This window comes from Neovison vison, chromosome 13 (genome assembly GCF_020171115.1).
Source record: "Neovison vison isolate M4711 chromosome 13, ASM_NN_V1, whole genome shotgun sequence".
Lineage (NCBI taxonomy): Eukaryota > Metazoa > Chordata > Mammalia > Carnivora > Mustelidae > Neogale > Neogale vison.
The window spans coordinates 115,532,243-115,548,546 of record NC_058103.1 but is presented as its reverse complement, the minus strand read 5'-3'; the positions used below and the strand labels follow the sequence as shown (position 1 = coordinate 115,548,546).

At 39.4% G+C, this 16,304-nt stretch overlaps 1 protein-coding gene across 8 annotated transcripts in view; it reads right to left on the bottom strand.

The window, feature by feature from the left end:
- The window catches only part of NEO1 (neogenin 1), a 238,380-nt gene that overhangs the window by 155,162 nt on the left and 66,914 nt on the right, over window positions 1-16,304 (bottom strand). For all 8 annotated transcript variants that reach the window (XM_044231480.1, XM_044231487.1, XM_044231483.1 and 5 more), the window contains exons 2-4: window positions 13,195-13,512; window positions 8,984-9,259; window positions 5,035-5,188 (exon numbers count right to left, since the gene is read on the bottom strand). In XM_044231480.1, coding sequence (XP_044087415.1) covers window positions 5,035-5,188; window positions 8,984-9,259; window positions 13,195-13,512 — 748 coding nt within the window. The remainder of the gene's footprint in view (window positions 1-5,034; window positions 5,189-8,983; window positions 9,260-13,194; window positions 13,513-16,304) is intronic.

Below are 16,304 nucleotides of genomic sequence, written 5' to 3'. Positions count from 1 at the left end.
CTGGCTTTCTTTTGAAGTCCCTTAGCACGATAAATAGTTCTCTATCCCCTCACTTTCAATCTGCTCCTGTCTTTAGGTCTAAAATAAGTCTCTTGTAGGCAGCATATAGCAATTTTTCCCATTTCTGACACCCTATGTCTTTTGATTGGTGCATTTTGTCCATTTACATTTGGAGTGATTTTTTTATTAATTATTTTTATTAACATATAATATGTTATTTACCCCAGGGGTACAGGTCTATGAATCATCAGGCTTACACACTTCACAGCACTCACCATATCACATACCCTCCCCAATGTCCATAATCCAACTACCCTCTCCATACCCCCATTCAGAGTGATTATTGACAGATATGAATTTAGTGCTTGTTCTGTCATTTCTGGAGATTTTCTGTTTCTTTCTAGTCTTTGAAGACTAGAGGCCCCTTTAATATTTCTTGCAGTGCTGGTTTAATGGTCATGAATTCCCTTAGTTTTTGTTTGTCTGGGAAACTTTTTATCTCTCCTATTCTCAATGACAGCTTTGCTGGATAGAGTATTCTTATCTGCATATTTTTCCCATTCAGCATGTTGAATATATCATGCCACTCTCTTCCGGCCTGCTAAGTTTCTGTGGAGAAATCTGCTCTTAACCTTATTTGTCTTCCACTGTAAGTTAGGGACTTCTCTTATCTTGTGGCTCTTGGGATTTTTTTCTTTATCTCTATATTTTGCAAATTTAACTACAATACATCTGGGTGTTGGCCTGCTTTTGTTGATTTTGATTTTGATGGGAGGTCTCTGTGCCTCCTGGATTCGGATGTCTGTTTTCTTTCCCATGTTAGCTAAGTTTTCAGCTATAATTTCCCCCAAAATAAACCCTCCACTCCTTTTTTCCTCTTCCTCTAAGACTCCTATAATATAAATGTTATTATGCTTTTTTTAAAATTATGCTTTATGGAGTCACCATGTCCCCTAAGTCTACATTTGTGATCCCAAATTTTTTTCCCTCTTCTTTTAAGCTTCATTATTTTCCATAATTTTCTCTTTTGTACCACTCATTAATTCCTTTGCTTCTTCCATCTTTGTCATTATATCCAGATGGTTTTGCAACTTGGTTATACCATTTTTTTATTATGGCCTGACTAGTTTTAATGTCTAATGTGAAAGGGACTCCCTGGTATCTTCTATGCTTTTCTCAAGCCCAACTAGTAGCCTTATGACTGATGCTTTAAATTCTGGATCAGGCATATTATTTCTATCTGTTTTGATTAGATCCCTGGCCATGACCTCTTTTTCTTTTGGCATGAATTCTTCCATCTTGGCATTATGTCTAGGTGTCTGTCTTCTGTGTGTTAGGAAAGCCAGAATGTTCTGTTTCCTGCTGCTGAGATTAATGGCTTTATGAGGAAGAGGTCATATACTGTCCAGGGCCTGGTGTTTCAAGAAGTGTTTCTGGTGTATGCTGTATACACTCTGCTGCTATGTTTTGGCTGCTTTTTCCCTCAGGTCAGCCCTCTGCAGAATTTCTTCTTGCCTGCAGTGGGAAGTGTTTGGACCTTGGCCAGAGTGTGGTGGTTTTTAACTAGGTGCGCTCTGATTTGTCTGCTTATTAAGAGAGACCTAATGCTATTTCCACTAGAGCTAAAGCTTTGCAGAGCTCTATAGTCAGTAAACCTGGTGCACGCAGGGGTTTTATGCTGGTATTCTAGGGGAGAGTGCTGCTGCTCTGGTTCTCAGACACACTTGCCTATGAAAAGCAGCACTTGCAGAGTGCAGTGGGGTGGGACTTGGTGTAGGCCGCTTGGATTAGGCTGCCACTGCTGGCACTATGCTACTTATTGAAGTTAGTTTATGCTGAGGAGTAGGGGAGAGAAATGGTACCAGTGCCCACCCTTGTCCCTGGAGAGGGGAGTTCTCAAACAATGCTGCCTGGGAAGCCCTCCCAGAAGAATGAACAATCTTCCCTCATGTGTCCCAGGTGTCTTTCAGTTCACTGCCTTCACCCTATCTGTGTCTGGGCCATGTGCCTGCCTGGTAGCTCAGTGAACCCATGTTCTATCTCAGGCAGGCTGAGTTTTAAAACTCCAAATATTTGGGACCTGACATGGTAGAAGCCCCCACTGGTCCTCTAAAGGAGGGTCTCACTGCATTGGGACTGATTCAGGTTTGTCCCAGAAGGGCAGTTGTACAAAAGCACAGGGGTGTGGGTTTGAAGAGAAGCACAGTGAAGAGTCAGTATCCAAATTAGCCACCCTCTGCAGGTAGCTCCGCACCTATGCTGAGTGGCATGGGAAGTGGCTCTTTTGTTCCCAGAGAGTCAATGCCATCTCTTCCAGATGCACTCCAAGAAGGGGGAATCGTCTCTCCCAGTGCACTCTCAGATTTCACCATCTGCCCCTGGCTATCTGTCCTCCTTCTCTACAGAAGCACTGCAATGCCCTCAGGGTTCCACACCAACCATGCCACGGACCTCTAAAACTCCAATCTTTGAGCCTCATTCGTTGTTAAAAACTCACAAAAATAAGCCCCTCTAGTTTTCCCACTTGGGGTAAGAATTTTCCTTGTGCGATCTCCTGTGTACTCCTCTCTCTCTCTCACCTCTCTCCATGATCAGGGCTCCCTACCCTCTACAGCACCTGTGATCTCCTTATTTTCACAATTTCCTTCTATGATGATAAAATACAAAAACTTTAAAAAGAACCTATTTCAGCTTTCCTACTCCTTTTTTTTTTTTTAAGATTTATTTATTTCTGGGGCATCTGGGTGGCTCAGGTGGCTAGGTAACCTACTCTTGGTTTAGGCTCAGGTCATAAACTCAGACCCTGAGATCAAGCCCCATTACTTTGGATTACACTCAGTGCAGAATCTAGTTGTTCCTCTGCCTTCCCTTCTGCTCCTCTCGCCACTTGCATTCTCACAAATAAATAAAATTTAATTAAAAAGTAATTTAAAGTCCATAACAATCTGAGGGGTTTGAAGTGGCGGGGGGGTGGGAGGTTGGGGTACCAGTTGGTGGGTATTATAGAGGGCACGGCTTGCATGGAGCACTGGGTGTGGTGAAAAAATAATGAATACTGTTTTTCTGAAAATAAATAAATTGAAAAAAAAAGTAATTTAAAGATGTATTTATTTGAGAGAGAGAGAGAGAGAACACATGTGTACAAGCAGGGAAAGGGGCAGGGCAGGAGGGGGGAAGGGGGAGAGAGAGAAAATCCCAAACAGACTCCCTACTGGGTGTGGAGCTCAGTGCAGGGCTGGATCTCATCACCCTGAGATCATGCCCTTAAGAGAAGTCAAGGGTTAGACCTTTAATGGACTGAGCCCCGCAGGAGCCTGAGCTTTCCTACTCTTGATAAAGATTTTGTTCTAACATGTAGCCAATTTAAATTTCTACCCTAGGGATGCCTGTGTGGCTCAGTGGGTTAAGCCTCTGCCTTCGTCTCAGGTCATATCCCAGGGTCCTGGGATCGAGCCCTGCATCAGGCTCTCTACTCAGCAGGGAGCCTTCTTCCCTTTCTCTCTCTGTCTGTCTCTCAGCCTACTTGTGATCTCTGTCAAAAAAATAAAATCTTTTAAAAAAATAAAAAAATAAATTTCTACCCTAAGAGAGCTTCAAATTTTTATCCCCCTTTTAAAGGTCCCCTATGTTTCAGTTAGCACAAGTTTTAAATATTCCTTAGAAGTCTTATAAATTCTTTGCATAATAATTAGCTGGGGAAAGGAATGGGAAGAAAGAAAGTAAAATATGGGCAGAAGTAGTTGGTGACTGGGTGGGTGCTGAGAAAGAAAAAGAGATACTAGAAATGATACCGTCAGTTTTGCTAATGAAACACCTTAGTGCATTCTATCATTCCCACCTATCACTGAAGGTTGATCACCAAGCTAACTAGAGAGTTAACCCTTTCCCAGGTCTTGGTTACTTCAGTACACAAATTAAGACAGTCTGCTTACTTTGGATTACTCAGTTGGGAATCTTTAGACCTGCTCAGTCCACATCAAAAGCCACTAGCCACGGGTGGTCTCTGACAATTGAAATGTGACTAGAAAGACTTAAGACTGAACTTTGAATTTTATTTAGTTTTATTTAAATGTAAAAGCTGAAGCAACACTAACCACAACTTTATTGTTTTGGTATAACTACATTTCACTTTAACTGGTGCATCATATAAATTATTACTATTGTATTTAGTACTGGGGGGTTACATCTTGTTTTTTTTTTTTTTTAATCTAGCTACGAAAAATTTTAAGTTTCATACATGGTTACATCAGATTTCTATTTCTATTTCTTAACTGGGGACCATTCTGTCCTCTAAGGGGACACCTGTCAACATCTAGAAACATTTTCGGTTATCACAACTTAGGGGAGCTACTTGCATATAGTGGATAAAGGCCACGGAAGATACTGAACATCCTGCAACACACAAAATGACTTTGCTTTGGAAACAAAATATACCTAAATACCACCACCACCACCACGGTTCTTTTATCAGAATACAACAGAGAAAAGCACCCATTACATATGCCAAGTATCCATTACACACGAAGTAATGAGGAATGGATGACAGGATGGCTGACATTAAGAGAAATGGCTTTTGTGGAAGAGGAAGGATTTATGATCATCGAAGAAGCTGGTATGATTTTAAAAGGCAAAAACAGAAGGATGAGGAATGCATTCTCTTTTATTCTTAGAATAAAGGAAAAAACTATTGTGAACAAAAAAGCACATGAAAAGGAATGAGAAGTCAGGCTAGTCAGGACCAGAAACTCCTGCAACAATTTAGGGAAGGAGGTCTTGAGGCCTTAAGCTAAGTATACTGTAGCTTAGAAAGAACAAACAGAATAATTACTTCTTATTTTGAAATTTTGGAAGCAATTTTTTCTTTAAACATCCTAATCATATACACCATATAAAATATTTCAAGAATGATAAATGAGCATTATAATGTGCTTAAATAAAAATAGGTAATTTTTTTTTCATTATTAATCAGTAGTCCCCAATTAGATTAGACCAAGTCTCAAACAAAGGCTAAAAAGGCTTTTAGGCAGACATTACCTTTCTGTGTCCAGTGCCTCCTCATTTTTCATCCATCTAATGGTTGGAGTAGGAAGTCCCGAAGCAACACATGGCAACACCACACTCTGACCAATGACTCTGACTAAGGAAGAAGGTTGTTTCAAAAATACCAAGTTTGAAGTGAACTCAGGATCTAAAAAATTTAAAAAATGAAAGACCATAATTAAGAAAGCACTTTACTACTTTAATGATGAGGGATGGCAAATTCCTGTTCAGTCTGTGTGGCTTTATTATTTTATTTTACGTAGACTCTATCCCCAATGTGGGGCTTGAACTCATGACCCCAAGATCAAGGGTTGCATACTTTACCAGCTAAGCCACCCAGGCACCCTATGTGGTTTTGCATAACAAAATATTTTAAGTGAAAGTGACACAAAAAAGTCCATTTAAGGGGCGCCTGGGTGGCTCAGTGGGTTAAGCCTCTGTCTTCAGCGAGGGTCATGATCCCAAGGTCCTGGGATCAAGACCCGCATCAGGCTCTCTGCTCAGCAGGGAGCCTGCTTCCCTTCCTCTGTCTGCCTGTCTCTCTGCCTACTATGATCTCTGTCAAATAAACAAATAAAATCTTAAAAAAAAAAAAAGTCCATTTAAATTGGCAAACATTTCAGGGTGTCTGAGTGGTTCAGTTGGGTAAGCATCTGACTCTCTTGATTTTGGCTCAGATCATGATCTCAGGGTCGTGAGATTGGGCCCTGCTTTAGGCTCCGAGCTCAGCAGTGAATCTCCTCGAGATTCTCTCTCTCCTCCTCCCTCTACCTCCCCAATTAAATAAATAAATCTTAAAAAATAAATTAGCAAACATTTCCTTAGTCACTTAAAGCACTGTGCTAGGCTCTCTGGAGACCTCGAGGATATAGAAGTTGTAGCTCCTAACTTCAGGGTGCTCACTGGTCAACTGAGGAATATTTAACAAGAATCCCCTTCACATTAAAAACATTGAATGAAGTAAATGTTTCATGAGTGGTACAAAGACAGAAAAGACTGTGCAAGCTCAGGATCCTTAACAGCACCCTCTCCATTCACAGGGATTTCATAAGAGGTTTCCTTTCCATCCCTACATCTGTGTGTTACTTCTGAAAATCTTTCTTGAGTTTCATCTCTTTAACTCGCTCACTTAGTCTGTCAATCCCTTGATTTTTATAATGGTACGACTATTAGGCTGCCGCTGTGTGTGTTCACTTTATACAGCTACTCCTCTAATGAACATCTGAGAAGGCCACACTCCAATGGCTAGAAGACAGGGCTCTCTATTTGATGGAGTGGTATTTCCAGGGTTCAGTTTTGAGGGAAAAAGTCAAAGAGATAGGACTCTTGTCCCCATATTCTCAGAAAAAGGTGTTCTACAGCCATGGTAACCACCACCAGATCTGGCTTTAAACATGTGTAACTAACGAATGACAGTTCTGTAGCCACGGTAACAAGAAAACATTGTCTAATGGATGAGTGACAACTCGCTTCAGCAAACAAGCCTTTGAAAGCCAGCCAATGAGTGACAGCTTCAGGCTTTAAAAGTCCGTCATTCAGCAGTGGAATCACTTGCTTCTAAAGTGGACATTAACTTGCTCTCACATCTGTAACCAACCACAAAACATGCCTCTATGGCTGACAATCAACCCACTCTTGCTCCTTAACCAACACACCAAATATGTCTTCCCCCAAATTCTTTATGCGATCAGCAGTTTGCATTAAGAAAGCGATGCTGAGTAACTATGGTTTTCCCTCACTGAAGTAAATAAAACATTCAGTAATTTGGTTGTTTCAGATATGGAAACAACCATATTATGGTTGTTTCATCAGATATAATGATTCATCCTCTGACACTGAAAATCTTGTTTCCCTGGATCTGGTTTTGAGGATTTCCTTGAATGGTACCCCAGGTCCTATTTCTATAGGACCTCTGCCATATATATGCAAGTTGGGAAGTGGGTTGGGGGACACTGCAATATGGCAATAGTTTCCTTTTTTTCCATTGGGATTTAGCTAAATTTAATCATATTTTGATAGAAACAAATAAATTTGAACAAATATTTACTGGCTTCTATGTGCCAGTTACCACTCGTGACAGTAGACAAAATTCCCTACCCTTGCTGACCTTATATACCACTGGGGGAGAGAGACAAGAAATAAAAGACATTGTGTATCAGACAATGGATATGTTCTGAAATAAAATTAAGAGGAAAAGAAGTACCAGGAGAGATATGGAAGACTATTGTTTTAAACAATGGCCAAGGAAGGTTTAACAATGAAGTAACATTTGAGCAGAGAAATAAGACAGTTGTGTCAGGCAGGTATCTGAGGAAGAGGATTCCAGTCAGAGCAAAAGGCGAGTAGAAGATACTGTCTTCTACTAATGTTTGGAGTGTTCTAGAAACATAAGGTGGCCACAATCACAGAGTGAGGGAGAGCAGAGTACCAGATGGAAGGAGAAAGATAGGGAGGGAGGTGGCATTAAGATTATACAAAGCCTGGGCACCTGGGTGGCTCAGTGCATTAAAGCCTCTGCCTTCAGCTCAGGTCATGATCCCAGAGTCCTGGGATTGAGCCCCACATCAGGCTCTCTGCTCAGCAGGGAGCCTGCTTCCTCCTCTCTCTACCTGCCTCTCTGCCTACTTGTGATCTCTGTCAAATAAATAAATAAAATATTTTAAAAAATGATTATACAAAGCCTGACAGGCCAAGGACTTTAATGTTTACTCTAAGATGAGAAACCATCAGGTTTTGAGCAAAGATGTAACATGATCTAATATACACTTTATTTTACAATCTAATAAACATTGAAAAAAATAATTGTGGCTGCCAAGCTGAAAACACACAGGGACAGGAATGACAAAGGCATGGACGATGATGACAAAGAAAGAAACTACATTTAAAAAAAAAAGAAATCAGTTCAAAGCCCATCAAGAACACCTTTAGGCATCACTGCTCACAACACTGGGCTCACCTTGCAAGCCAAGCCAGAGACTAAAAATTAGCCTATGAAGTAAATGTTTATAAAAAAGTTTGCCCTTGGGGTGCCTGGGTGGCTCAGTAGGTTAAAGCCTCTGCCTTCGGCTCAGGTCATAATCCCAGAGTCCTGGGATAGAGTCCAGCATCAGACTCCCTGCTCAGTGGGGAGCCTGCTTCCTCCTCTCTCTCTGCCTGCCTCTCTGCCTACTTGTGATCTCCGTCTGTTGAATAAATAAATAAAATATAAAAAAAAAAAAGTTTGTCCAAACAATGTAAAGATAGCCCCATTATATTCATAAACTCAGGTTTGAAGGAAGAAATATGGACTCTGGCACCCAACAGTGGGAACGGAAGCTGAAAGGCCAGGAGACAGCAATAGGCTGTCATGTGAGCAACACGTGAGAGGCAGTTGTGAGTAAGCAGAAGGGTACACAGCTGAGAAAAGACACACGAAACAGAGAAGGAGAGTCAGCAGGGGCAGAAAGAGTGAGAACCCACAAACAGAGGGAGGAAGGGGCTGAGTTTACATTAAAATGGGGAGCGCTATAAAGATCTGAGAACCCTGCTTACCAGTGTCTTCCAGAGCTGCTGTTATCACTTACTACTCTGTCTATCCCCTCCATGAACTAGCCCGAGTGAGTCTGGATTCTGACAAGAGATCGAACTATATGAAGTACCCCATTACAGGAAAGGAACAGATAGAGACTAGACAAAACACGGACTTAGTGTGTCTTTGGCCAAGAAGAATGCCACAGATATTAAACACATTTTACCGCTTGATAAATTTCTACTGATGTATTCACCCAAGAGTGAATCTTTCTGGCACTTTTTCTTTTCTCTGCCTGTGAGAAACTGAGACTTCTTATGCTGACATTAATTTGTCACACTACATATTTAACAGTGCTTATTAAAAGAGATAATTCTAACAGTACAATTTTTACCCATTAATAACCATAAAACCACAAGTCCTGATAATAAATACCTGGAAGAACTTTCAATTCAGCTTCATCACTATACTTTGGAGGCCCACCACTTTCAACTATACAGCGATAAAGTCCCCCATCTCCTTCAGTAGCGTTGCTGATAACCAGTGTTCCACTTGGAAGTTTGATAACTCTATCATCCAGAAGAAGAGGCTGTCTGTTCTGTTCCCACCTCACAAATGGGACCAAATCTACATTAACTTCACAATTCAGAATTGCACTGTTCCCAGCATAAACTGAAGAAGGTTCTGGTTGGCTGGCAAATCTTGGAAGACCTGGACAATAAAGGAAAAGAAGAAATAAAATGTAGTTAAATGTTACTTTAAAATGTAGTCACAGGAAACAGAAGCAAGTCAGCCCACGTGATCATATGTATGGTCAAGCAGAAGGTCCATGGGTCAGGAAACTGGCTACAACAGGGATACAGGTCAAATAAGTAAATGTACTAGGATAACTGGAGTCACACTGCTCACAGTTGGAGAAGCAAGGTACGAATGTGGAAACGTAGAAGGGTAGAATAAAGCCCACAGTACTGGTAGGATTGAGGCATCAGTATAAACTTAGTTTTATATAATTACACAAATACAGCTAAACACATATACAGATATAAATGTATATGTAAAATATATATACATTTCATACACAGCCATTATATACATATATATACATGTATAAATCTCCTGGCTCTGTCCAGAGAGAGTCCAAAAGCAATGCCATTTGCAATATGGGCATATCAAAAGGACACAAAGTCATTTGAAGGGAGTTTCCTCTGGCTAAAACTGGGATAATAATAACTGATGCAGAAAAGTATGAACGGATGCTAAACTCACTGGTGAAAGTTGGATGAGGAATAGGATAGAGAGAGAGTCTCAAATTTGCTCTTCCCAAAATACTTATTACTAATTAATAAAAGTACAAAATATTTAACTTTACAGTGAAGAAACACAGCATAGACCATATTAACAAAGTAATAAAAGTTAACATCACCAGGAAACAAAACATCAGACACTTCCTGATATTACGCACTAAGAAGAACACAGCATCTCTTACTTCTGTGATATTCCTTCCCAAAATGCAAAACCAGAGTCTATTCATAGGGGAAACTCAGAAAACACAAAATGAGACAAGAATAAACTAAAGAATGGTTTGAGACCAAAACAGCCTAAACTACTCAACACAACATGTAATCCTGGACCAGAAAGGAGTGGCAGAGCGGCAAATTCCTGCTTTTGTTTTTTGCTTATATTAAGAACTTTACTAATGGGGTGCCTGGGTGGCTCAGTGGGTTAAAGCCTCTGCCTTCGGCTCAGGTCATGATCCCAGGGTCCTGGGACCGAGCCCCGCATCAGGTTCTCTGCTCAGCAGGGAGCCTGCTTCCTCCTCTCTCTCTGCCTGCCTCTCTGCCTACTTGTGATCTCTGTCAAATAAATAAATAAAATCTTTTTTAAAAAAAAAAAAGAACTTTACTGAGACATCCAGTAAAATCAGAATGGTCTCTATGGTAGTAGTGTATTAAGGCTAATTTCCTAAAATTGATGGATCCTTATTTTATTTTATTTTATTTTTTTTACAGATTTTGTTTATTTGACAGACAGAGATGGATCCTTATTTTAGCAGAGTATTTTTGTTTTTAGGAAATATATATGGAAGTATTTAGGTGGGGGTAATTCCTCCAACTTAGCCATAATAATTCAGAAAAAAAAAACAGATTTGGGTATGTTTGTGGGGGTTATAAGGCAGACAGTAAAATGTTAACAACTACCTTTAACATAATACAATTTTTATTCATGTAACTGTTAATCTAAAAGGGAATCTCTGGATAAATCACAGTATATCTATACAATGGATATTATGCAACTATTAAAAGAAATTTTATACTTCTCTTAGCTCATATCTTCTTTCCTCCTGATACTCAGGCCATGAGAGAGTTAAATAACTCTCCTACAGAATCTTGTCTGCAGCCAAAGAACTGACTATATTGTATTAAAATTGGCTGTTTACTAGGACATTAGACCAAAATATGCTTCCTGAATGATATGAGAGTTAAAAAGAAGGATGGACAAACCCAGCAGAGTAGAAAGAGAGGAAAAAGCAGACAACAGGTGTAACAGGCAGTGGTGAAGCCACGAGGAAAGGCCAGAGACAGAGAATAAAGGGATTTGAAAATATTCGGTACTGACTGAGCTTAAAATGTGATGAAAGTGGTCCTGCTGCTGTTGATAGAAGAGGGCAGGGACAGAGGCAGGGCAGAGTGCTAAGAAATGAAGCTGGAGAGGGGTGCCTGGGTGGCTAAGTCGGTTAAACATGTGACTCCTGATTTCGGCTCAAGTGATGATCTCAGGGTCTTGGGATATAGGCCCACATCAAGCTCCGTGCTCAGCAGGGAATCTGCTTGAGATTGTCTCCCTCTCCCCCTGCCCTTCTCCACTCCTCTCCCTCTCTCTCTCTCTTTCAAATAAATAAATAAATAAATAAATATTTTTAAAGGGAGGGGGAAGAGAAAAAGAGGGAGGAAGGGAAGGAGGGAAGGAGGAAGGGAGGGAGAGAGGAAGTCAGTTAGTCAGGAAGCTGTAGAAGTAAAGGCCAGCTCATGAAAAGACCTAGAGGCCTGTTCAAGAGTTTAGTCATCTACTTGATGTTGTCACTGAGGAGCTACTGAAGAGTGAGGAGAGAGCCTGACCACTGGACTGGAAAAGGGAAAGAATGAGGCAGCGGACAGTGACAGGCTGTGTGTGGTGAGGGATGGTGAGGACAAGCCTCAGGACTACATACACGGCAACCAGGAAGCAGAATTCACTGGATTTGGTGAATGGCTGTGGAAGACTGCTGAAAGGAAGGAGCCACGATTAAAGCCAAGCTTAAGAACATAAATGATAAACAGCTTACCTAAGTGACACTGTAGGGGCAGCCACAATGCTAACTTATTTGTCAGCATGTTGGGAGAAAGTCTGGAGAGCAGATTAGAGGAAGAAAGGGAGGGAGGGAGAGGAAGGGGAAAAGGAAGGAAAGAAAGAAAAGATGAAAAGGGGTGGGGGGGGGAAGACTAATAATCAAAAGAAGTGACTTTTTTCCCCTTTTCTTTTTCCATCCTCAGTCTGTGATTAGGGAATAATTATAGTAGCTTTATATCACACTCAAATCCAGCTTCAAGTATCTGGTGATCATTCTCTGAATGAATCATATTCTGAATGAATGAGCAGATACAGTCTGGAGTGAGTGGGAAATGGGGAACCATCACCCTACAGTGGCAATGAGATGGGAAACTACTCTTTTCCTCATGTTCTTTTTTTATTTTTTATTTTTTTAATGATTTTATTTATTTGACAGAGAGAGATCACAAGTAGACAGAGAGGCAGAAAGAGAGAGAGAGAGAAGCAGGCTCCCTGCTGAGCAAAGAGCCCCCTGCGGGGCTCCATCCCAGGACCCTGAGATCATGACCTGAGCCGAAGGCAGCAGCTTAACCCACTGAGCCACCCAGGTGCCCCCCTCATGTTCTTTTTTTACATGTCAGCATTTTACCAAGATGAATATAAATATAAGACTTAAACATAAGACCATTTTTGTACAGTGTGACCCTTAACACTAACTACTTCCTCTAGTACTCAAGTGAAGAAACACTGACCCGAAGAAAACCAGTGTCTACTACAAGGCAGTTATGACTTATTCAGCTTACACTTCCATTATTCTTCAAATAAGAATGCTCTAAAAGGGAGTGAATGTTTGTCTCTTTACAACTTCCTGCTCTTCACCTTAATACCCACATCCCACAGGTTTTTAAATAATTAATCGAATTAAACGTCATTTCCTTGGCTGGGACATAAGGGAACCAAGATTCTGGTGACACTGCAAGCTTTACAAAGCCATACTAAGTGGTTATACTGGGGAGGATAAAAGTTAGCAATCAAAGGGAATCAATTTTCCTATATGACTTCCTCCATCATTTCCAAGTTAAAAAGAAGAAAAGAATGGACTTAATACTTCTGACTGCAACTATAAGCCATCTAAATGACGGAAAAAGTTCATTCCCTATGGCTCTAAGCAAGTCTTAGCATAATGCCGTGCGCCTAGCAGATGCTCAACTGGTACTTGTTAAATGAGTACATTTCTTGTCACCAGTTAAATGAAAACTCTAGGATAATACTGCTTTTCATGAAGATATACCTTTTACAAAAATTTAAAAATACAAATAAATTATTTTTTAAAAACGTACCTGCTACTGTGAGCTTGGCTGTTCTGCTGACAATAGTTCCAAGACTCTCAACAGTGGCCACACACTGATAATAACCTTCATCAGGTTTATTGTGTTTGGAATGCACCACATTGCTGATAAATAAAGACCCATCTGAGAGAAGCTGGCGTCGGTCATCTGATACTAAGTTTAAAAAAGTTCCATCTTTCTTCCATTCAATTTTTGGAGAAGGTTCAGAATATGCTGAACAGTTCAATATAACAGATGAGCCTCTAACTGAGAGTGTATCCACTGGTTCCACCAGAAAATAAAATGGAGTGAATGTTCGAATGCTGGATCCTACAAAAATAATAAAAAGAACAAAGTTAAGCAAAGCTTTCTTCTTCTATTTCTGTAAGAAAATATAATTTGTATAAAAGTTATTGTTAAATAATTATGCTGTTTGGATATGATACTTGAAAGTCATTTCACTGTAAGTATCCAATAAATAAAATTTCTTTTACTAGGAAATCAAAATACAACCCCTTTATAAAAGATGAAAAAAAGACCCTGCCAGATGAGAAAACCCAAATTTGTTAGATTACAAGAATATCTAATGAAAGATTTCAAACCCTACAATGGGATTTATAAATATTTAAAATTATTTTATTCAAAGTGAAATTTTCTATGAAACATAAAAGCACAAAATTGAAATGATTCTTTGTTATTAATAAGGTATGTATTTGTTTCATAAATTCATCATAAATACACTATGTCCATTTTTCTAGTGGATTACTCATTCTATTGACCTAGCTACCATGTTTTGCAAATATTCCTTTTTCCACTTTGACTTCATTTTTATTATAAGAAAGCAAATTTTAACTCATAAAATTACATGTTATACTAAAAAAAATTTTTATCCCAAGATTATAAAAAAATTTCAGCTTTGTTTTGTGCTAGTACTTCTGTGATTTCATTTTCTACATTTAATCTTCATCTGTAACCCATTTTTTAAGTAAGGAGCTCACATCCCTGAGATCAAGACCTGAGCTGAGATCAAGAGTCAGATGCTTAACCAACTGAGCCACCCAGGTGCCCCTAGAATTCATTTTGCTGTAAAGAGCACAAAAGGGATCAGTTTAATTTTTCTAAGTCTTTGGCCAGTTCCTTGAACATGAGAAGAACATAATTTTTTTTAGAATTTGCTATAGGAACCTTCCTACTGTTGTCCAGAGTGGCTGTACCAGCTTGCATTCCCACCAACAGTGTAAATACGTTCTCCACATCCTCACCAACATTTATTGTTTCCTGTCTTGTTCATTTTTGCCATTCTAACTGGCATAAGGTGGTATCTCATTGTTGTTTTGATTTGTATTTCCAATGGCTAAAAATAGAATTGCTGTGACCCAGCAATTGCACTACTAGATATTCACAACAAAGATACAGACGTAGTGAAAAGAAAGGGCACATGCACCCCAATGTTCATAGTAGCAATGCCCACAATAGCCAAACTGTGGAAGGAGACGAGATGCCCTTCAACAGAAGAATGGATAAAGATGTGGTTCATATACAGAATGGACTATTACTCAGCCATCAGAAAGGATGAATATCCGCCATTTGCAATGACAGGGATGAAACTGGAAGGGATTATGCTAAGTGAAATAAGTCAACCAGAGAAAGACAATTATCATATGGTTTCACTCATATGCAGAGCATAAGGAATAGCACAAAGGACCATAGGGGAAGGGTGGGAAAACTGCATGGGAAGAAATCAGAGAGGGAGACAAACCATGAGAGACTCTGGACTCCGGGAACCAAACTGAGAGTTACAGAAGGGAGGGGGATGTGGGATGGGGTAGCCAGGTGATGGGTATTAAGGAGGGCAGGTGCTGTGATGGGAACTGAGTGTTATATGCAATGAATGAATCATTGAACACTACATCAAAAACTAATGATGTACTATTTGTTGTCTAACTGAACATAATAAAAAAAATTTCTATAAATCTTATATTCTCAGCCAGATAAAACTTTCCAACTGAAAGCTTTACCTCTTTTCAGAAGAGTACCGACCAACTCCCTTGTAATCACACTGTAATCAGTTCTAATGCGATTTCTTCATGTGAACAATTAGGGAGGCTTAATCCAATAGATGAAACCAAGACTGTTTTTAAAATATATCTACACACCCCCTACCTATAATTTATTTACACTATGAATTTAAGAATGACACTAGTTCTTTACTACATAATGAAAGAGTGGTTCTAAATAAATATGAAATACATTGGCAGAGGGAGGAGAGTAATAATCAGTTGTTTTAAATGTTTCTAAAAATGAGAATCAAATTCCAAACAGACTAATCTTCCTTTTCCAAACACCACGAAGTGGGTTCCATCCCTATTTGATGCTTATGAAATGGATTCTTTGAGTCTTAAAACGCAAATGAGCTTAGGAATTTTTCAGAAGTAACCTGACGTGATTTGCTTATTACTGTAAAAAATGTTACATTGATACTATAGTAAAATAAATAAAAATATCAACTCCAGGGCAATACAAAATAATAGCTAAACTAAGAGAAATTACTTATACCATTCCTGTATAATGCTATATCTTTATTATACCACCCAAATTAAACAATTCTGGAACTTAAGAAATAAATGTATTAGACTGGCAATCAAAAATGCAAATTATCAACTTAAAATAATTATTAATAAAAAATTCATTTTAAAATTTGACAGCTTTTGTCATTTAAAAAATATTAAGTACATGAATGTAAATGTTTCACAACTTAGTATTATTTTATCCTGCTTTTGATTTTTTTTTAAGATTTTATATTTATTTGAGAGCAAGAGAGAAAACAAGCCAGGGGAAGAGCAGAGGGAAAGGGAGAAGCAGACTCCCCGCGGAGCAGGGAGCCCCATGTGGGGCCCCATTCCAGGACCCTGGGATCATGACCCAAGCCTAATGCAGATGCTTAACCAACCAACCAAGCCACCCTGACTTTCTTGCATTTTAAAAGTCCATATCAAGCAAGTTGAACAAGAGTATATGCCATCAAAAAAAATTTTTTTTAATTACAGGGAAGTATACAAATGCCTCTGAAAAATCAAGGCCCTTCAAAATTTTACCACAAATATACACTCTATATTACTTAG